Source organism: Phoxinus phoxinus, assembly GCF_949152265.1.
Source record: "Phoxinus phoxinus genome assembly, chromosome: 13".
In the NCBI taxonomy this organism is placed as follows: domain Eukaryota; kingdom Metazoa; phylum Chordata; class Actinopteri; order Cypriniformes; family Leuciscidae; genus Phoxinus; species Phoxinus phoxinus.
The window spans coordinates 17,369,609-17,390,993 of record NC_136888.1 but is presented as its reverse complement, the minus strand read 5'-3'; the positions used below and the strand labels follow the sequence as shown (position 1 = coordinate 17,390,993).

The 21,385-nt window shown below is 38.0% G+C and overlaps 1 protein-coding gene across 1 annotated transcript in view; it reads left to right on the top strand.

Moving 5' to 3' along the window:
- ryr2b (ryanodine receptor 2b (cardiac)) overlaps positions 1–21,385 on the top strand; it is a gene marked incomplete at its 5' end in the record, with an annotated part of 67,276 nt that overhangs the window by 7,161 nt on the left and 38,730 nt on the right. The window contains 43 exons of the mRNA XM_079632154.1: positions 286–407; positions 565–748; positions 858–993; positions 1,067–1,162; positions 1,293–1,411; positions 1,825–1,958; positions 2,089–2,330; positions 2,801–2,993; positions 3,190–3,409; positions 3,556–3,660; positions 4,888–4,991; positions 5,074–5,157; positions 5,291–5,450; positions 5,632–5,779; positions 6,090–6,298; positions 6,475–6,649; positions 6,790–6,998; positions 8,509–8,831; positions 8,950–9,064; positions 9,193–9,353; positions 9,691–9,850; positions 10,173–10,259; positions 10,793–11,019; positions 11,267–12,098; positions 12,866–13,066; positions 13,478–13,583; positions 13,708–13,848; positions 13,970–14,246; positions 15,136–15,250; positions 15,412–15,544; positions 15,654–15,757; positions 15,856–15,991; positions 16,081–16,258; positions 16,345–16,453; positions 16,643–16,763; positions 17,038–17,207; positions 18,616–18,839; positions 19,104–19,194; positions 19,292–19,432; positions 19,594–19,757; positions 19,945–20,023; positions 20,142–20,231; positions 20,369–20,506. Of these exons, the coding sequence (XP_079488280.1) occupies positions 286–407; positions 565–748; positions 858–993; positions 1,067–1,162; positions 1,293–1,411; positions 1,825–1,958; positions 2,089–2,330; positions 2,801–2,993; positions 3,190–3,409; positions 3,556–3,660; positions 4,888–4,991; positions 5,074–5,157; positions 5,291–5,450; positions 5,632–5,779; positions 6,090–6,298; positions 6,475–6,649; positions 6,790–6,998; positions 8,509–8,831; positions 8,950–9,064; positions 9,193–9,353; positions 9,691–9,850; positions 10,173–10,259; positions 10,793–11,019; positions 11,267–12,098; positions 12,866–13,066; positions 13,478–13,583; positions 13,708–13,848; positions 13,970–14,246; positions 15,136–15,250; positions 15,412–15,544; positions 15,654–15,757; positions 15,856–15,991; positions 16,081–16,258; positions 16,345–16,453; positions 16,643–16,763; positions 17,038–17,207; positions 18,616–18,839; positions 19,104–19,194; positions 19,292–19,432; positions 19,594–19,757; positions 19,945–20,023; positions 20,142–20,231; positions 20,369–20,506 (7,263 nt within the window). The remainder of the gene's footprint in view (positions 1–285; positions 408–564; positions 749–857; positions 994–1,066; positions 1,163–1,292; positions 1,412–1,824; positions 1,959–2,088; positions 2,331–2,800; positions 2,994–3,189; positions 3,410–3,555; positions 3,661–4,887; positions 4,992–5,073; positions 5,158–5,290; positions 5,451–5,631; positions 5,780–6,089; positions 6,299–6,474; positions 6,650–6,789; positions 6,999–8,508; positions 8,832–8,949; positions 9,065–9,192; positions 9,354–9,690; positions 9,851–10,172; positions 10,260–10,792; positions 11,020–11,266; positions 12,099–12,865; positions 13,067–13,477; positions 13,584–13,707; positions 13,849–13,969; positions 14,247–15,135; positions 15,251–15,411; positions 15,545–15,653; positions 15,758–15,855; positions 15,992–16,080; positions 16,259–16,344; positions 16,454–16,642; positions 16,764–17,037; positions 17,208–18,615; positions 18,840–19,103; positions 19,195–19,291; positions 19,433–19,593; positions 19,758–19,944; positions 20,024–20,141; positions 20,232–20,368; positions 20,507–21,385) is intronic.

The following is a 21,385-nucleotide window of genomic DNA, read 5'->3' as shown; positions in this document are numbered from 1 at the left end:
TTTATTTGAAATATAATTATTATAACATTATAAATGTCTTTCCTGTCAATTTAATGTATCCTTACTGAATAACTTTTAATTGAAAGTTTAATTGAACTAAATACATTTCTTAAAAAAAAAAAATCTTACTGACCCCAAACATTTGAACAGTAGTGTACATTAGACAGTTTCAATTGAGTTCAGGAACTGCAATTAAACAAAGCCAACACCTTTCTTTTTTAAATGTTCTGACTAATATTTGAATTCTGGTTCAAATGCATGAAGTGAAGTGGTTTTCTCTCGCAGGCTGTTTTGCAAGCAGAAGGACACATGGATGATGGAATCACCCTTTCTCGCTCTCAACAGGAGGAGTCACAAGCTGCTTGTTTAATTCGTAGCTCCGCCCTTCTCTTCTCACAATTCATTAGGTAAATAATACAGTGATAGTTTACAGAATACTGTGTGCTTATCAACTTTGCTGGAGCATTTCGAATTCCAACTCTTTTAAAATCCGTATATAAGGCACAAAGTGTTCAAAGAAGGACATTTATGTTTCATAAGGATTTTTTTTTTTCCTTTCTGAAGGGGACTAGATGATGTCAGTCAGAAGGAAAACATTGCTGATTTGGTTCTTCCTATTGAGATGGTTCGTCTGACACTGCAGAATTTGCTTGGTTATTTTCAATGTCCTGAAAAGGGGCAAGACCACGAGGTCAGACAGGGAGATATTCGAGCACTTAAGAACAGACAAAATCTCTTCCAAGATGAGGTAACACCTGCGGAAAATGAGACAACACATATTATATGTAGCCACACACTGCAATAATGTCTGAATGAATCTTATACTTTTTTGCTCTGCTTCATTGTGCCTTTCTCAGGGTATAATCTCTCTGGTGCTGGACTGCATTGACCACCTGCATGTGTACAATAGTGCGACTCATTTTGAAGAGGCTGCTGGGAAAGAGGCAGGAGAGTCATGGGAAAAGATTTTGAACTCTTTTTATGAGCTGCTAGGTATAGGATGACTTTTTTAGAGATTTATAATAAAGGTTTAGCTTTGATTTACAACATTTCCATTTCTCTACAGCTGCTCTTATCAGGGGTAATCGGAACAACTGTGCCCAGTTTTCTGGATCCTTGGACTGGCTGGTCAGCAGACTGGATAGACTGGAGGCCTCCTCTGGTAAATGTCCTGCAGAATTATTTAGTTTGTGTTTTGACTAGAATGCCGAAGTTGATTTTAGGGTCTAAACATGATGTCACAGTCTCCCCTCATTTGTTACTCGTTTCTCCTTTTTTTTTTTTTTTTTTAGGAATATTGGAAGTGTTACATTGTGTTTTAGTAGAAAGTCCTGAAGCTTTGAATGTTATTAAGGAAAGCCACATAAAATCTATCATCTCACTTCTGGACAAACATGGAAGGAACTATAAGGTAATGTACAGTACCATTTAAAAACCTGTACGATTTTTTTTTTGAAAGTCTCTTATTCTCACCAAGACTTTATTTATTCGATCAAAAGTACATTAGAAACAGTAATATTGTGGAACATTTTTACAATTTAAAATAACTAATTTCTGTATATAATATAGATTTTACATGTTTAAAATGTAATTTATTCCTGTGATGGCAAAGCTTATTTTTCATCAGCTGATAATAAACAGTTGTCACTGAAGATAAATGTCTTTACTGTCACTTTTAATACATTTAATGTGTCCTTGCTGAATAAAAGTATATATTTTTTTTAAACTTACTGACTCCAAACTGTAGTGTATTTATGTGTTCTGTAATGATTGTGGATTTGACAATTTTTAACATGTTTGTGTGTGTGTTTATTGCATCTGCAGATTTTGGACGTGTTGTGCTCACTCTGTGTGTGTCATGGCATGGCCGTCCGCTCTAATCAGCATTTGATTTGTGATACACTTCTGCCAGAAAGAGACCTGTTGCTACAATCAAGACTGGTTAACCAAGTTTTCAGGTGACCTGTTATCATTAAACTTAAACTTAGAGGTTTTTAGCACATCTAAAAATATAATTTTAGTCTGTTGACCAAACAGTGAGAATAAATGTTAAAACTAAAATCTCATTGAACATATTTCTCTGTTTAGTGCACGTCCTAACATCTTCCTGTGTGCAAGAGATGACTGCGCCCAATACAGGAAGTGGTATTATGAGGTTGTAGTTGAGAAGGTGGAACCTTTTGTGACAGCAGAGCCTACTCACCTGCGAGTGGGCTGGGCCAGCACTGAAGGGTACCATCCCTCCCCCACAGGCGGCCACGGCTGGGGGTCAAACGGTGTTGGAGACGACCTCAGCTCTTATGGCTTTGATGGACTCCAGCTCTGGACAGGTAAGAAGGAAACTAAGCTTGTACACTACCGTTCAAATGATTGGGGTCAGTAAGACATTTAGCAAGGATGCATTCAATTGCCAAAAAGTGACTGTAAAAATGTTTACATTGTTACAAACATTCTATTCAATATAAATGCTGTTCTTTTGAAATTTTATTCATCAAAGAATCCAAAAAAAAAAAAAAAAATCATTGTGTCCACAAAAATATTCAGCCGCACAACTGTTTTCAACATTGATTATAACAAGAAATGTTTCTTGAGCACTTGATCAGCATATTAGATTGATTTCTGAAGAATCGTGTGACACTGAAGACTGGAGTAATGATGCTGAAAATTCACAGATCACAAATTCACTTTGCATCACAGTTATTTTTAATTTTAATAATATTTCACTTTATTGTATTTTTTTTATGTATCAAATAAATGTAGTCTAGTGAAATCTAAACACTGTTTGTATTTTCTTTCCAAGGAGGTGTTGGTCGGAGGGTTACCTCACCCAATCAGCACTTGCTAAGGGAGGATGATGTCATTAGTTGCTGTCTTGACCTTAGTGCAACCTGCATCTCCTTTCGGGTCAATGGACAGCCAGTTCAAGGCATGCTGGAGAACTTAAAAGTGGATGGGTTGCTGTTCCCAGTGGTCAGCTTCTCAACTGGAGTGCAGTGAGTTGCCTTCAAATGGTTTTTGATTTAGTGTGTTGTATTAATTGTAGGTTTGATTGTTCACAATTCACCAAACAATGAAAAATGAGTTTTTCTTAATTTTATTTTAGATCAACCTAACCATTTAAATGTTGACCTATAGGACGTAACCTCGATGGCTTAAATAGTGTTTGAATTTATTTAATTTTCCCATCAGGGTGCGTGTGCTGTTTGGAGGGCGACAGGGGGAGTTTAGGTTTCTTCCTCCTGCTGGTTTCTCTCCGTGCGCTGAAGCTCTCCTACCCAAAACATGCTGCAAGCTGGAACTGTGTCAGGAACTCACACAAAATCACACTGAAAGCCAACGTGATCTCTTAGGCCCTGTAGTACCTATTAGTCCAGTGACCTTTACCCCCATTCCAGTGGATTCCAGCCAGGTATTTTCAATTTTAAGTACGCGCTGTGTTTAAGTAAATTATTTAAAATTTACCATCAGTACAGCAGTTATTTTAAGCCACAATCTGTCTTGCATCAACTTGTATGAGTGTCTGACACCCCTGCGCTCAACTCTGTATCTTGTCAGGTTGAATATCCTCCACAGCTGGAGCAGATCAAGGAAAGATTAGCGGAAAATCTCCATGAACTCTGGCTTATTGACAAAATAGAGCAGGGCTGGAACTATGGACCAGTAAGTATCTAAGGGCATTTTCACATCTTTGTTTCAGAACCTAATCTGTTTTCTCCCTAAGTTCAGTTCTTTGATGCATATGGTCAAAACAATTGGTCCCACAATCCATAATGGGAAATGTGTATGTGTTACATAAAAAGCAGCAGTGTCTGATTCTGTGGTTGAACACAGTAGTTATCACAGTTGAAAACCAAACGCCTCTTCATCTCAAAATTGCACTTCGAAACAGGACATGCTGTCCCAACAAAGCCTTGATTGCCACTCTAACTGGTGTATATATATGGTATGCGGAATGGAACGATTAAGCAACGGCTTGGCTATTGTAACAATTTTATTTAAGTCCTTGGGCCCTATCTTGCACCCAGCGCAATTGACTTTGTACACCGACGCATGTATCAATCATATTTTGCACCCGCGCACAGCTGACTTTTCCCTCCACAGACGCACGTCGGTAAATTAGGGAATGAACTTGCACATCCTTCAAAATATCTTTCTTTGTGTTCAGCAGACGAAATAAATGAATACAGGTTTGAAACAACTTGAGGGTGAGTAAATGATGACAGAATTTTAATTTTAAAGTGAACTATCCCTTTAAGGGCACGTGCTTGGCCATAATGTAGCGTGTTAACACTCTAATATAAACAGACGCAGCAGTTTTCATTTTTGCAAATCATTCATTATTACAAGGAAAAATATTAACACACGAGGGATGAATTATACGCCTGTTTAACCGAAGCTATTTTGGGTGGGTTTCTCCTATCATCCCCAATGTCATTTCTCTGTGTTTTACGGCCCTGACGAGAACGTCGGTCTCCTCGGCTGTGAACCGCTCCTGGCGTGCGCCTGGCAAATCCGCCGTTATAATAGCAATCCGCGTTGGAACAAGCGCGCCTGCTCTTAAAGGGAATGTGAGCGGACGCTCTGATTGGTTTATTTCATGTTACGCCCAAACCACACCTATGAATAATGAAGCTACTTCAGACCAACCCCTTTTAGATTTGCGCCGGGCGCAAGAGGCATTTATCCCGCCGGGAAAATAGCAACAGCGCCCAAGACCCGCCCACAAAGTTACTTGCGCTTTGACACTTGCGTTTCAGATCGTTAAAATAGGGCCCCTTGTTTTGGAACAAAGAAAACAATCTATAGTTTGGAAACTCCCTAAGTAACATTCATTCAGTTGCTCCTTGTCATTCTGGAGGATATTATAAACTGCATCTCTTCTCCTAGGTTAAAGATGAGAGCAAAAAAGTACACTCGGGCCTAGTCGAGTTTTCCAGACTTCCAGATCTGGAGCGAATTCATAACCTTCAGTCATCTGAGGACATCCTCAGGTATGCCATGGATTATTTTGCCTCATATACTGTTAATTAGCTCTCAGTGTTATTAATCATGCTTCCTTTTGTGTTTTGGAAGGACTCTTTTGGCTTTTGGTGTCCATATTGGACTCTCTGATGAACATGCAGAGGAGAATGTGAAATATGTTCGCCTTTCAAATAAGTATATCAAGATAAAATTCCTCACTAAGACAATTTAATTTTCCAGTTAACAATGCAACAGTGAAAAGTGCTTTTTAAATGAATCCTAATTACATCGTCCTTGTTAAATGAATCCTAATTACATCACCTGTCAGGTATGAGCTATGGAACGGATATAAACCAGCCCCTGTGGATCAGTCCTGTGTTGTGCTAACAGCTTCTCAGGAAGAGCTGGTGGAAAAACTGTCTGAGAATGAACACAACATCTGGGCCAGAGAGCGTATCAGGCAGGGCTGGAGCTTTGGACCACAGCAGGTGGAAATAGTCTTTTATTGAAAACAAACAAAATAAATGTGATCTTGAGAATTGGAATGCAAATGCCAAATGTGTCCATATGTAGTACTTGTAAGCGATATATATCCAACTTGGATTTTCCTTCTTTCATTGTAATTAATACGGAAATACTGTAGCTTTTTACTCTATCTCTTTTTTTCAGGATGTTAAGTGTAAGAGAAGTACCCAACTAGTGCCATTTTCCCTGTTGGATGAAAAGTACAAACAGGCTGGTAGAGATGCCATGAGGGACACTCTGGGTACCCTTCTTGGGTTTGGATACACGGTAGAGCCGCTGGAGCAAGACCATGGTGGGACCATTATCCTTTTTGGCAGTATAGTCAGATAAAAAAAAAAAAAAAAAGGAAATTTATATTTTTATTCAGCAAGGGTGCATTAAATAGATCAAAAGTTACATTAAAGACTTTTACATTATTACAAAACATCTAATTCTAAAATGTAATAATTTATTTTAAAATGTAATAATATTTTACAATATTACTGTTTTTACTTTATTTACTCAAATAAATGCAGTCTTGGTGAGCATAAGAGCTTACCAAGCTAAAATTTTGAATGGTAGTAAATCAACATAAACATTTGTTTTATTTTGGTCTCCCATAGCCTCAAGTATCAATATTAAATCTGTGGCTGCGGAGAGATTTCGGATTTTCCGCCTGGAGCAGCCCTTTGCAGTGCATAATGGCAAATGGTACTTTGAGTTTGAGGCTGTAACTGATGGACAGATGAGAGTGGGCTGGGCACGACCTGGATGTAAACCTGACGTAGATCTTGGGTCAGATGAACAGGCCTTCGTGTTTGATGGTTCTAAGGTATTTCAATGATAATTTATTATGGCAAAACAAATTTTACTGAGATCGTATAGTGACTATATATTGACTGAGTCTGAGATGCCTTTTGGAACAATTTAAAGATCATAAAATGAAAAAGAAAAAAGAAAGATATCGGGTAATGTCATTTTTGTTCATCTCTTACTTGCATGTTTTAGGGGCAGTGGTGGCATGGTGGGGAAGAGCAATTGGGTGGCCGCTGGAAGAGGGGGGATGTAATTGGCTGTTTGTTGGACCTGACTACATGCACTATGATGGTTACTCTTAATGGAGAGCTACTGCTAAACAGTCGTGGCTCTGAACTGGCTGTAAAAGACTTTAATATGTCTGATGGTATGTTCTCTGTGGTCATTTTCCATTCTGACACGCAATTATCAAATTTATTTGAATAATATATATTTAAATGTGTATTTTTTTTAGCTTTGTATAACATTTCTCACATTTCTCGCTGTCTTCTCTTTGATAAATTCTAGGTTTCCTGCCTGTTTGTAGTATAGGGATAAACCAGGTGGGTCGTCTAAATTTGGGTCGTCAGGTTGACTCACTGAGATACTTCGGTGTTTGTGGCCTACAAGAGGGATACCAGCCCTTTGGTCTGAACATGACCAGAGATCTACCTTTGTGGATGAGTTGGAGAGAGCCTTTGTTCATTCCTATACCCGATGACCATCATAACATACAGGTTAGTTAATTCACATCATTGTTATCATATCATATTTTATTATATCACATCATATTTTTGCAGATAAACTGAGCACTTGTTTTTTATTTCATTTCAATTTAATTTCATAATTTAATTTAATCATTTTATTTCGTTGTTCCATTTCTTTGTTTCATTTCATTATTTGATTGAATTTCTTTAATTAATTTATAAAATAATATATATATATATATATATATATATATATATATATATAATAGGGCTGTCAAACGATTAAAATATTTAATCGCGATTAATCGCATTAATGTTATAGTTAACTCGCGATTAATCGCAAATTTTTATCTATTCTAAATGTCTCTTGATTTCTTTTTGTCCCATTATTTTTTTCTCATTTTAATGCTCTTATCAACATGGAAAAGTGGATCGGCTTGCTTTGTGCAAATGTTTTTTTTTATTATTGAAAACAACATTGGCATATGTGTTCAATTTCACACTAACATTCTCACTTGGAGCAAATAATCTCTCACACAATGTAACACTGTCCATCAATAAAAGGGTGAAAGAAATACTGACGAGGTAACGTTACTGATGTTGACGAGTGGGCGTAGAAACGCATCAGCTGTGTGTGTGCTTGACCATCAAGTGGTATTTCAGACTGGACGTGCTGCGATGATAGCTCAGTTCACAACGACAAAACACACATATTACTTTGGTCTTGTCAATTGAACCATTTGGCAACTTTTTAAAAGTAAACTTTCCATTCAGAATCTTTATTGGCCTCCATTTCGGCGTCTCGCGCTCATCATTCATCCACTCAAAACGTAACGTTCAGACGAGAAGCGTCGCGTCGCGCAGCGGCTCGTATTTAAAATTCTAACACATTATTCTCTATGAGTGCACACACACCGGCGGCGCCATTCAGCGTTTTTATTGCTGGCCATAAACTGAGAAAGTGCGCGTCCGATGTGCTAGACGCGCTCAGTTGTCCTAGACTTCTCGTCCACTGGCGGCTCGCAAACCCAAACAAGTGTGTGCGGCGCCTGTTGTTTTGTTTCTGGTCTAGCTAGATCCGCTGTGGTGTTGTAGTTTTAATAACGTTGCTAGCTGTTGCAAAAGCATGTGAAAAAAACTACAAAGTTTTCTAGGCGTTAATCTCGCGATAAAAAAATTGACGCCGTTAAAATGGGTTTGCGTTAACGCCGTTAATAACGCGTTTAACGGACAGCCCATATATATATATATATATATATATATATATATATATATATATATATATATATATATATATATATATATACATATATTAACTGTTGAAAATATGTCTTGGACACAAATATATAAAAAAACATTTTGTTTTATTCTTTATTTTAAAATGTTATACATGTATGATATAAATAAAACACATATTTATTATTTTATTATTTTAATTCATCAAATGTCCTCTATTTAAGGCAGGACCACGACAACTAAAGTTGTTTTGCAACCTGAATTATTTTATGTATTAATTATTTTATTTCAAATTGCTCCCCAGGTGATTCGTGTTGGAACAGTCGACAACACCCCATGTCTCAAAGTAACACAGAGGTTTTTTGGGAAGCAGGAAAGGAGCACAAGCTCTTTTGGATTTTACCGTCTGAGCTTGCCAGTCGAGTGTGCACAGGTTTTCTCCGGCCCTGGCGAGGTCACTGTGCCCCACAGCAGCGGTGTGGTGAGCCAACTCAAAGATCCAGAGGAAGGAGAAGCAGATTCTGACTTTGAGTTACTGATGAAAGCTCACAGATACGCAGGATCCAGAGACGAACTCAATAATCACAAGGACCACAGTCAGGAGAAGCCATCCAGACTCAAACAGCGGTGAGTTCACTTCACTTTTGCTTCTAGAACACCGAACACAATTGAACTAACATGATTAATCTAAGGAGGAGAAATTATTGACTGAAATCCCCTTACCTGTGTCAATTGGTGGCTGCAGGTTTATGTTAAAGAAGAAAACAGAGTTAAACACTAGTCACTCATCAGCTCGTCTGTTGGAGGAAGTGCTGGCCATCGAGAAAGATGAAGACAACCGGCTCGTTCACTGTACTACGGTAGACAATAACCCTTTTCTTATTGATCCATTGTTTCTGGATCACTGAATGGGACCCTGTGACTTTCAAGCAAGTATTCTTGAGTTAGAGTATGATAACATAATCTTATCTCGTCTTTCTCACTGCAGTATTATTACTCTGTGAGAATCCCCTACAGTCAGGAGCCCTCTTACGTTTGGGTCGGATGGGTAACTTCGAAGTTCAACCATCATGATGTGACCTTTGACCTGGACAGCATTTGCAGTGTCACAGTCACTCTTGGGGATGAGTGGGGCAAAGTTCATGAGAGGTAGGACTCATGGGGAATTTGAAAGATGCTGTATCTTTAAAAAGTAATTGAAATAAAGCTGAAATATAATAAAATATATTATATGTTGGATGAAAAACTGAAAATTAAGTTAGAAATTTAGAAATGTTGGCTTGGCAACTAACTGAAATAAATAAGTTGAAATACTAAAATTACAACACGTAAAACTGAAATGAAATGTATCTTAAAGCTATATACAAATCTAACCCCTCCCACACCCCCCAAAACAAGTGCATAAAATATGAAATAAAAGCTAATAAAAAATATGAATAAACTTGTCTTTAATATTAAATAATGCTGTTCTGTGTGTATTTGTTAGTGTCAAGCGTAGCAGCTGTTACATGGTGAGTGCAGCAGAGGGCAGTAGTCTGTCCCACAGTCGCAACAGCAGCGGGCTGGAGATTGGCTGTCTGGCTGACACAGCAACAGGGCTCCTGACATTCACTGCTAATGGCAAGGAGCTTGCAACATACTTCCAGGTAAACGTCAAAGTCAGAAGTGCTGACATTGCAGTTATTTAGTGTTGCATATTTTACTTATCATTATTGTATAATTTAGGTTAAAGTACATTAGTGTATTCTAATAATCTTAGCATACACAGTCCAATAAAATATCATATATGATGCTTGCATTTGGAAAAATACCATAATTTCAAGCATATCTTGACTATGTAGTCATGATTTGAGCCATAAATAAGAATGAGAAAGCACTTTCCACATATTTTTTATTAAAAAATTGTCCTCATTCAAATGTTTAGATGTAAATTTTAGTTTGACTTCAGCAATGTCTCTCCATTTGTAGGTGGAACCTGGCACCAAGCTCTTCCCTGCTGTATTCGCTAAACCCACCAGTCCTGATGTTTTCCAGTTTGAGCTGGGACGTATCAAGGTACACCCAATACATCAGTTCTGTTCTCCATGGCCAGACCAAATAAATCTGTGAAAAGGTGCTTCTTTCAGCCCAATGGATGTCCTTGCAAGCTTTAAAAGAATTCCATTTCCAGCAATGCCTCCTTTGGCATTAATAAATAAATAACCTTGAATGCAGTATCAGTCTTCTTAAAATGGGCTGCAACACATCCATTTTGGCTGAACTTGGCTTAAATCAGCACAAGAGTACAGATCAATATCAAATTAGACTTTCTTGTGCACTCTAATAGCTCCATACACAAATATACAAATATGCATTTCGCATCATAATTAAGATATTATATATTTAGATTTTATGCCACTGTGCAGTTATTTGTATTCTTTGTAATCCCTTTATTATTCATTTATATTATATTAAATTCTATTAGAATGTCCAGAGAAAAAAAAGTCACTATTGATCTGCACTTAACAAATAAAACATCAAATACATTTGTATCTATATCGTTTTCCTATTATATTTGCTGCAGTTTATATTTGTAATGTTGCTCACAGAATGTGATGCCACTATCAGCGGGAGTTTTTTGGAGTGAAAGAAGAAATGCAAGACCTCAGTGCCCTCCCAGACTTTGTGTTCAACACTTAACGCCTATGCGGTGGACCCGAGTACCCGACCACTCTCAGCCTGTGGAAGTGACCCGTCTGGAGGAGAGAAATGGCTGGAGAGCTCGCTGCACTCAGATCCGACAGATCATGACCCTGTATATACCTGAGGAGAGCAGGTCAGAGGTCACTTTTGAGGTGTCAAGTTGCTGCTAACGTTTACATTTTTACAATTTCTTTTTGCCATTTTTATCTATAGAGCTAGAAATATTACTAAGAAGATTAGAATTTTGTCAATTAGAATTTTAGATGTGACATTTCAATTTTTTGTTAAATAAAACGAAAGTAAAAAAAACAAAAACAAACTATAAAATAAATAGTTTGTTGTTTTTCTAGTTCTATGATTACTACTTCTCCCTCTTTAAGATGTGTGGACATTCTGGAACTGTCCGAACTGCGTGATCTCCTGAAGTTTCATGACCACACCCTTCGCCTCTACTCAGCCCTTTCAGCTCACGGAAACACACATGTAAGCCACGCCCTCTGCAGCCATGTGGACCAATCACAACTCTTGTTCGCCTTGCAGTGCTCTAGAATGCCAGGTCACCTGCGGATAAGTTACTACAACCTCCTCATCAACACCCACCTCGCTGCCCATGCCAGTGCCAGGCAGGCAATGAACCATGAATACATTGTGCCCATAATGGATGTCATGCAGTCTATTACGCTTTTCAGAAATGACAGGAAAGTGCAAAGATTCCCAGGAAGTGACTTCAGCACTTCCTTACGGCCGAGAATGCGCTTCACACCACCTTGCTTCATTAGAACTTATAAAATAGACGTGATGGAAGGAGATAACGGTGGGGCTTTGTTGAGTAATTTGCGCCAAGACAGCCCAGAGTTCCCATTGGATGTATTAAAGGCTGTTGTCATTGCAATGCTAAAGGAGGCAGTGACAGCAGTTGGGCAGGGTGTGAGGGATCCTGCAGGGGGCAGCATAGAGCTCCTGCTGGTTCCTCTGCTCGGTTTACTTCACACACTCCTGATGATGGGTGTGTATCAGGGGACAGAACTGGAGGCTGTGTTTAGTCTCATCCTACCAGTCAGATACATGAGAGGAACATGTAAAACAGAGGAGATGGATGAACTTGAAGAGAGTGATGGAGGAAGACAGGAAATAGAGGGTAGAGATTGGGAGAATAATGTCTCTCGGCAAAGTCTTCTTCAGATGAAGCTTCCGGAAGCTGTCAAATTACAGGTTGGCACAAATCATTTAAAGAGGCTATTCACCCAAAAAATTAAATTTTGTCATTATCCGGTCAAAAGTTTACAATAGAGTTTGTCTTATATTTTTGAAAGAAGGCTCTTATGCTCACCAAGGCTACATTTATCTGATCAAAAATACAGTAAAAACTTGTATATTGCAAAATACTATAAGACATTTAAAAGACCTGTTTGTGGAAAACAGATTTTGATGTTTGATGTTATTATTTTTGTTGAAACCATGGTGCATTTTTTTTTTTTTTTTTTTTTTTAGGATTCTCTGATCAACAAAGTTCAAAATAATCAATTTAATGTGTCCTTCCTGAATAAAAGTTCATTTCTTTTCTTTCTTTTTTCCATTTTACTTACCTTAAACTTTTGAAAGGTATGTCATGGTTTCCACAGCAAAAACTATTTTCAATTTTGAGCATTGATAATAATAAGAAATATTTCTTGAGCACCAAATCGGCATATTAGAATTATTTCTGAAGGGTCATGTGACACTGAAGACTGGAGTAATGATGCTAAAAATTCAGCTTTGCCATCACAGGAATAAATTACATTTTGAGATGTTTTCAAATAGAAAGCAATTTCAGTTGTAATAATATTTCACAATATAAACATTTTTACTGTATTTTTTAATCAAATAAATGAAGCCTTGACCAGTATCAGAGACTTCTTTCAAAAACATAAAAACAAATCTTAAATATTCCAAACTTTTTTGGAAAAAAGTTGTATATTTTTTTTCTTTCTCATCATCAGGTGTGCCACCTTCTGAAGTACTTGTGTGACTGCCAGGTGCGCCACAGAGTAGAAGCTGTGATGTCATTCTCAGGTGACTTTGTTGGTCGCCTCCAAGACAACCAGCGCTTCCGGTACAATGAAGTTATGGATGCGCTCAACATGTCTGCTGCCCTCACTGCGCGCAAAACTAAAGAGTTCCGTTCCCCCCCTCAAGAACAGGTCAGAGGTCATAGGACAACTGGATTAGACTCCATACTTCTGTCATCATCTACTCACATTCTTGTCATTCCAAACCTGTATGACTTACTTTCTTTTGAGGAACACAAATGAAGATATTTTGGAAAAAGTCTTATAAAATGAAAGTTTTTTTTGTTTAGGATTTTTTTATTTTGTGTTGCACAGAAGAAAGTCATACAGGCTTGGAACGTCATAAGGTTGTGTTACTTCAATTCAGCAGTCAATATTGAGTTAGCAATTTTGATAAATTATGATGTCCAAGCTTAAAAACAAAATGTAACGATGAATCGATCACAATAAAATCTATAACATGCATTTTAAAAAATGGGGTGAATTTTCATTTCATGCAGATTCATCTGTTCCTAATGAGTTGTCTTTTGTTTCTCCGTTCAGATGAACGTAATGTTGAGCTTCCGCGAGGAGTGTCAGGATTGTCCGTGCCCAGAGGACATCCAAGATTTGATGTGGGAATTCCATCAGGATCTAATGACCCACTGTGGTAGGCAGCCAATTAGGACAACCAATGTCACCATTGTATTGCCATCAACTGGCATCAACTGGCATCATGGCCTCTCATATGTTCTCATTTATTCTCATGTGGTTTTTTTCTTTGTTTAATTCAGGAATTAGGATAGACAGTGATTCAGAGAATGAGAATGAGGATGACCTGTCAATCAGGAATCACCTCCAAGGCCTAGTGGATAAAATGATTAATTTAAAGAGGAGAATGTCTGGCCTGCCTGAGGAGATTGTGAACAAACCTGGTCAGAAAAATTACCAGTCTCTTTTGTTATGATTTGTGTTTGTATAGCCTCTGGATTCTATTGCTTGTAAAACTGTACAGGTACAGTGATTCTAAGCTAAAACAGACCTCTCTCGTTCTAGTCTCTCTGCAGCAGCTGATATCAGAGACCATGATGCACTGGGCCCAGGAGGGGACGATTGAAGACCCCGAACTGGTGCGTGCTGTTTTCAGCCTGCTGCTACAACAGTATGCTGGGCTGGATGGCCAGATGTCTGCTCCACTACAGAAGGCTTACTGTATCAGCCAGGCATCTGTGGAAGACGCTCTTAACCTACAGTGGGCTCTAGCATGCATTCGTTCATTGCTCACAGCCAGGATGGGCAAAGAAGAAGAGGAACTTATGATTAGAGGACTGGGGTGAGAGACGATAGCTGGGTTATTATTTTTTAAATAGTAAGCAAAACATTAGGTGTTATGCAGCACCAAATATTTCACTCTATAATTGTCACTTGACCTTTTCAAATAGCATGAGAGTTGCAACCTTCTTGGTAATTATTATAAAACCCAAAGGAAAGAGAAACGTATAAGTTGATCGTTTTAACTATGGCAATATAATATGTGATTTAAAATACATTAACATACACTACCGTTCAAAGGTTTGGTGTCAAGATTTGTTTTGATAGGAATACATTTTATTCAGCATGGATGCATTAAGTTAAGCAATGTTTCTATGTTCATTTCTATTTCAAATAAATCAAACAATCCAGCTCAACTGTTTTTAACATTGATAATAAAAGTGTCTCTGGAACACCAAATCAGCATATTAGAAAGATTTATGAGGGATCATGTGACATTCAGACTGAAATAATGCTTGCTAATTAAGCTTTGTCATCACAGGAATAAATTGCATTTTAAAATACATTAAAACAGAAAACATTCATTTTAAATTGTAATAAATATATCACAATATTACTGTTTTTACTGTGGTTTTAAAAAATCAAATAAATACAGTCTAGGTGAGTAGATCTAGAGACTTTAAAAAAAAAACATTAAAGAAATCTTACCAACCCCAAACTTTTGAATGGTAGTGTACAGTATTTTCATGATTAAGCACAAATACATAATTTATTTAAATGTATTTTTTAGCATTTCTAATCAGGCACTAAACTTGATACCCATGAAACATCTCAGCCAATAGAATTCATTTTAACTCATCCTATCATGCAGTTTTCATCCCCCCCCTGTTTTTATGGACTGCTATGTCCAAGCCAGTTTACCTTTTATTTGAGAGTTTTCTCTTGTGTAGTGACATCATGAACAATAAAGTTTTCTACCAGCATCCTAATCTGATGAGAGCTCTGGGGATGCATGAGACCGTCATGGAAGTTATGGTGAACGTCCTTGGTGCTAGAGAATCCAAGGTAAACGTACTAACAATTACTTTCAGTGATTATCAGCTTATGTGTTCAGTAGTCAGATGTCAGTTGCATAATTGAACTTAATCATTAGATTAAGTTGAATGTTTTACTTTATTCACTCCAGTGAGGTCCTCTGATAACTCTGATTCTCTTGCCTCATTAAGGAAATCATGTTCCCTAAGATGGTTGCACACTGCTGTCGTTTCCTGTGTTATTTCTGTCGAATCAGTCGCCATAACCAGAAAGCCATGTTTGATCATCTCAGCTACCTGTTGGACAACAGCAATGTTGGACTTGGTATGTTCATACTGATACTGATCTGGTTTAACCCATAAATAACCTTCAACTTGAACATTTTTACGGAAGTAGACAAAGTAAGTGTGATCTTTTTTTTTTCTCTGATCAGCGTCTCCTTCAATGAGAGGATCAACTCCTCTGGATGTGGCGGCCGCTTCGGTCATGGACAACAACGAGCTGGCACTTGCTCTCACAGAGGCGGATCTGGAGAAAGTAAGTCTCACTGACGGGTTGCTTTTTCTCTCTTCTACATCCCTTCTGATTTTTTGTGATATTGAACTGGTCTGGTCTTTCTGAATGTGTTTGTACAGGTTGTGCAGTATTTGGGAGGTTGTGGTTTGTGTAGTTGTGCTCTGCTAGTCTCCAAAGGATACCCTGATATTGGATGGAATCCTGTAGAGGGAGAACGTTACCTGGACTTCCTGCGCTTTGCAGTATTTTGCAATGGTAATTATTAGTTTTAATCTGGAATCCTGACCTGGTGAAACCAAATTGAACGAATTGAATTTTGATTACTTGCTCTTTCCCTTATACAGGTGAGAGTGTTGAGGAGAACGCCTATGTGGTGGTGAGGCTTCTGATTCGCCGACCTGAGTGCTTTGGCCCCGCTCTTCGAGGGGAGGGGGGAAATGGTCTTCTAGCAACCATGGAGGAAGCCATCAGAATTTCCCACCAGCAGGATGGCATCAGTGCACACAGTTCCAACCGGACACTGTGAGTGTTGTGTTTCAGTTTTATCCTGTCTTTGTTTTTCTCATTCTCGCTCATTAGCCTGGTCTCATTCTGATCTGCACTCTTAGTGACACGCTTGATGATGAAGACGATGATGTCATCCACATGGGACACGCCATAATGACTTTCTACTCTGCTCTGATCGATCTGTTGGGTCGCTGCGCCCCTGAAACACATGTAAGTGTTTCGGGAAACCCACTGGGAAAGCTAGATAAGAGCCTCATGATGTGTTTGAAGGAATGTGTTGGAAAGGGCTAATTGGTTTTATCTACTTTTTAAGGCCATGTCAGTTTTCATTAAAGCTTTGAAAGGTTCTTCAAGGTTTGCTAATGGCTGTCTCTGTTGTGTGCGTATGTGTCCTTGCAGCTCATAGAAGCGGGGAAAGGTGAGGCCATCCGATTCAGGGCAATCTTGAGGTCTCTCGTTCCCAGAGAGGATCTGGAGGGCATCATAAATATTCCTTTTAGTTTACCAATTATAAACACAGGTGCGTGTGGGTGTGTTGGTGTTTGTTGACTTGCAAACTTAAGTAAAATATACATTCATAATGTAAAATCCTTCTTTTCAAGACTATTGATTTATCTTTCTAAATCTATTTGATTGTTAAAAACTGGGGTCAGTGTAATGAGAGCCTGAGCGCAGTTTTTAAATAAACTAAGCATATTTAGGTTGGAGTTGCTGGCAAAGTTATGTAGTCATTTATTTGAAGTCTAAAAGTGATTAATTGGTGGTGGAAAATATTTTGTGCTTGTTATACTCAGATGATGTAGTGATCGAGCCAGACATGTCTCGGATCTTTTGTCCGGATCACAAAGCAGCCATGGTGCTGTTTTTGGACCGAGTCTACGGAGTTCAGGACCAGCAGTTCTTGCTACATTTACTGGAGTATGGTTTCCTGCCGGACCTGCAAGCGGCTGTTAACATGGATAACGTAATTTGAATTTGAATATTGTCATTGTTGTTTTAAACCCATATTATCATCCCATCAAGTCTGTAGTATTTTAAAGTCCAAGTTTTTTGTGAGGAACAAACCTGAAATTGAATGCGTTTATTTACTGAAAATCTTACATTTGGGAGTTCTGACTCCCCTAGTTAAGACTTTAACCCTGCAATGTACGCCAAAATAAATGTTAATGGGGTCTTAAAGGCTTGCAGTCTTAATTCTACATATTCCAGCAGCTCTGTCTGTTCTACATGTTTCAACAGCTCTGTCTGAATGCAGCAGAAAAATAAAATATAATTTAAAGTTCAACCACTCCTAAAACAGGCCATAGGCTACCATTGTGTGTCTGGTAATTGCAAAACTGAAGACATTGGCAATACACAGAACTCAACATACATAGACAAGAAACCGTTAATGGAATTTAAAGGTAGGGTAGGTAGGATTTATATAAAAACTTTTTACCAAATTTGATTAAACTTTCTATATATATCACTGCATAATTAAAATGTAAGTACTCTGATAAAAAGAGTATAAAAATCGAGTGACTCTAGACCGTTTAATCTTCATTAAACACAGCTCATTATTTCCATTCGGGACGAATCACAGGATTGGCTTGCGCAACTGTCACTCTCCGTCGCCATGACTACCGCCGCTATTACTGGCTCTGCCCACGTGCGCACAGTCGCGCACCCGTTTTTAGGTGGGAGTGAATGGAATTAATGAGCTGTGTTTTATGAAGATTAAATACACTAGAGTCACTCGTTTTTTTTTACTCTCTATTTCAGAGTCCTTGCATTTTAATTTTGCATTGGTATATAAAGACAGTTTAAACAAATTTGAATAAAAGTTTTTTTTAGACAATTCTGACCTACCCTACCTTTAAGTCTCGCAATTTAAGTAACATTGTAATCGATGAATACATTTGCAACATAGTAATTGATGAAATTCACCACAAGTGTTGTTGTGTATGTGTGTATATATATACACTACCATTCAAAATATTTTAATGGTTTTGAATGAAATTACCCAGGCTGTATATATATATATATATATATATAGAAAAATATATATTTTAAAATGTCATTTATAATTTGCTGAATTTTTAGCAGTCAGTTTTCACTGTCACATGATCCTTCAGAAATCATTCTAATATGCTGATTTGATGCTAAAGAAACATCTTTATTATAATCAATGTTAAAAAACAGCCGTTCTGCTTAATATTTTTTTGTGGAAACAGTGATGCACTTTGCTTCTGGACTCTTGATGAACAGAAAGTTCAAAAGAACACCATTTGTTAGAAATACACATTTTTGGTATCAATGTAAAAGTCTTCACTGTCTCTTTAATACATTCTTGGTGAATAAAAGTATTGTTTTTTCTATATCTTTCTCTGCAGACGGGGTTAGGTGGAACAGATATGGCCCTGGCCCTCAATCGATACCTATGTGTGGCCATGCTGCCACTGCTGAGTAAGTATTCCTCTCTCCTGTGTGACTCCTCATCTCTATGGACCAGGCTGGTGGATGGGCTTCTGGAGGGTGTCTACAGCCTCTCTAAAGCCAGCGGACTGACAAAGGCCCAGAGAGATGCCATACAGGACTGCCTGCTGGCAGTGTGCGGGTGAGGATGTTAGACATTGTTTCTTTTCATTAATAGTCATTAATACGGTTGACACAATTACAAGAGTGACTGTTTTAAGGATTTCTGCAAATGGCCATTAAATGTCGAGTCACTGTATCTTTGTCTGCCTGTTCTTGCTTTTGTAGCACTGACTTTAAGATCTGTCATTCACTGTAAAAGCAATTTTATATTTTATGGGTTTGTGTATTTATAATCCATTCTTATTTTTTTTTTAACTGCATGTGTGGAACTTCATTCCCACAGAAAACTGAATCCCTCCATGCTGCAATTTCTGCTGCGTAATCTTGTGTATGACGTCCCTCAACTGTCAGAAAACTCCAAGATGCCACTTAAGGTCTAAAGAGAAAACATAAAAAAACAAAGCATTCAATCAAAAAATATTTAAAGATAAATCAGGTATTCTTAATTCTACTTATCACTTCCTCTTCCAGCTGTTGACCAATCATTATGAGCAGAGCAGGAAGTACTACTGTCTGAATGATGGATGGGGTGGCTTTGGCTCCGCCTCAGAGGAAGAACTTCGCCTGACCAGGAGGCTGTTTTGGGGTATATTCAGTGCTCTAGCCAAAAAAGTGAGAAAAGACAGAAAACACTTTCATTTCACTCTTATATTATATTACAAATATGCCACGAACCATGTGACCATACAATTCATTGCTCCTAAGTAGTATCTTGTGAATAGAATGTCAGTTCTAACATTTATTTCATTAGAATTTTTAAATCTTTTCCACAGTGTTATGATGCAGACCTGTTCAAACTGGCCCTCGGTTGTCTCAGTGCAGTTGCTGGGGCGATTCCTCCCGACCACCTTGACCCGAGCTGCACCGGCGGACAAGCGAGACACTTAGCGATGGATTCAGAGAGACGGTTTTGTCCTCGACCCCTGGACACCTCAAAGTAAGACTTCTATTGACTTAAAAGGGCCATGCCACATGCCTAACCAGGGCAAATAAACACGTTTGAGCTTGATCTAATTGACCATGAGCACTGATTTTAAAAGTTCACTATCTATTTCTGAAAAGTGTATTGCGTTTATTTGATATATGATGAATAATAATAATCTAGTTTTTTCATGCATTTATAGTGTGGCAATCCCAGAGAGGCTTGAGTTTGTGGTGAACAAATACGCTGAACATACACATGAGAAATGGTCAATGGACAAGGTAATACGTTTCTTTACTTATTACAGGAATTTAATTGATGATAATAGCCATTAATATAGTGAAAACTTTGGGAAATCTGTAGTTTTAAAGCCATTTGTGTTTGATGGTTCTTTTCCAGTTTGGTAACGGTTGGGTTCATGGAGAACAGCTTTCTGAAAGTGCTAAAGTTCATCCACTCCTAAAACCTTACAGAGCTCTATCTGAGAAGGTAGTTCACCCTCCCTCATACACAATGCATGCACACACATTACAAACAACAACACCAGATATTTAGTATTTTTCAAATAAATTTAAACAGGCAACATGCTGTTTATTTTCTCACATTGAGGTTGCTCTGTATTTTAGGATAAAGAAGGTTATCGAGGGGTCATTAAAGAGACGGTGAAATGCATGCTGTTCTTGGGCTGGACTATTGAGAGGACCAATGAGGGGGAGTCACAAGGCTTTCACAACCCAGCTAGGAGGATCTCGCAGTCTGGCAAGGTAATGGACAGTGTTGGGAATAGTTGATGAAACAAATTGGCCTCAGGCTGAAGGAAATGCAAATTCACACCTGTACACGAAGCTCAAACAACCCTTTCAGCTGTGCTTCTATTCTGGATTGCAAAAGAATAGGACTCAGGAGAAGAAAGTTCAAATGTGATGTATAACTAAGGTCATTTTGGCTTATTAGTATGGTTGAAATGGATGATCAAATATCAGCACAAAAACATTGATTAATAAAGTGAGATTAAATACATAAAGTATATTTTATTATTCAACATTTAATTAGGTTCCCATAATATTCAGCATTTGCATTTCACTTTCACCTTTGAAGTCTAGAACAGAACTACAATAACCATTATGTTTACACAGCGCACACAAACGCCTTTGCACTCACTCCAGATTTCTCTCAACATGGGCACAGGAGCAGTGTCAGCCAATAAATGGGAAAACAAAGTAACATGTGTTACTAGAAAAAAGTAATGCAGATATTTTGTTGTAAATTTAAAAGTAATGTGTTACTTTACTAGTTACATGAAAAAAGAAATCCATAGAGGACAGCAAAGCTTTGATGAAGAGTGTTTGGTAGGGATGTGATGTTGAGGGCGGTGAGCTCACGCTGAATTGAGCTGACACGTTTAGTTTTTAATTGTAGTGTCTGTTCTTTAACTAAATTCTAAATTATTTGTATTACTATAAAAACTAAAAACGGTGAAAGCAATGTACGGTAATCGGTGTTGCGGCTGAACACCGCGTAATTCCGGTAACACAGACTATCGCACCAAGCCTATTGTGTGGTATTGTGCTTTCTCTGTACTTTTTCTAACCATTATTCCTTAAATATATTTTGTCATTGCACCCATAAGCAAACCGGACTAT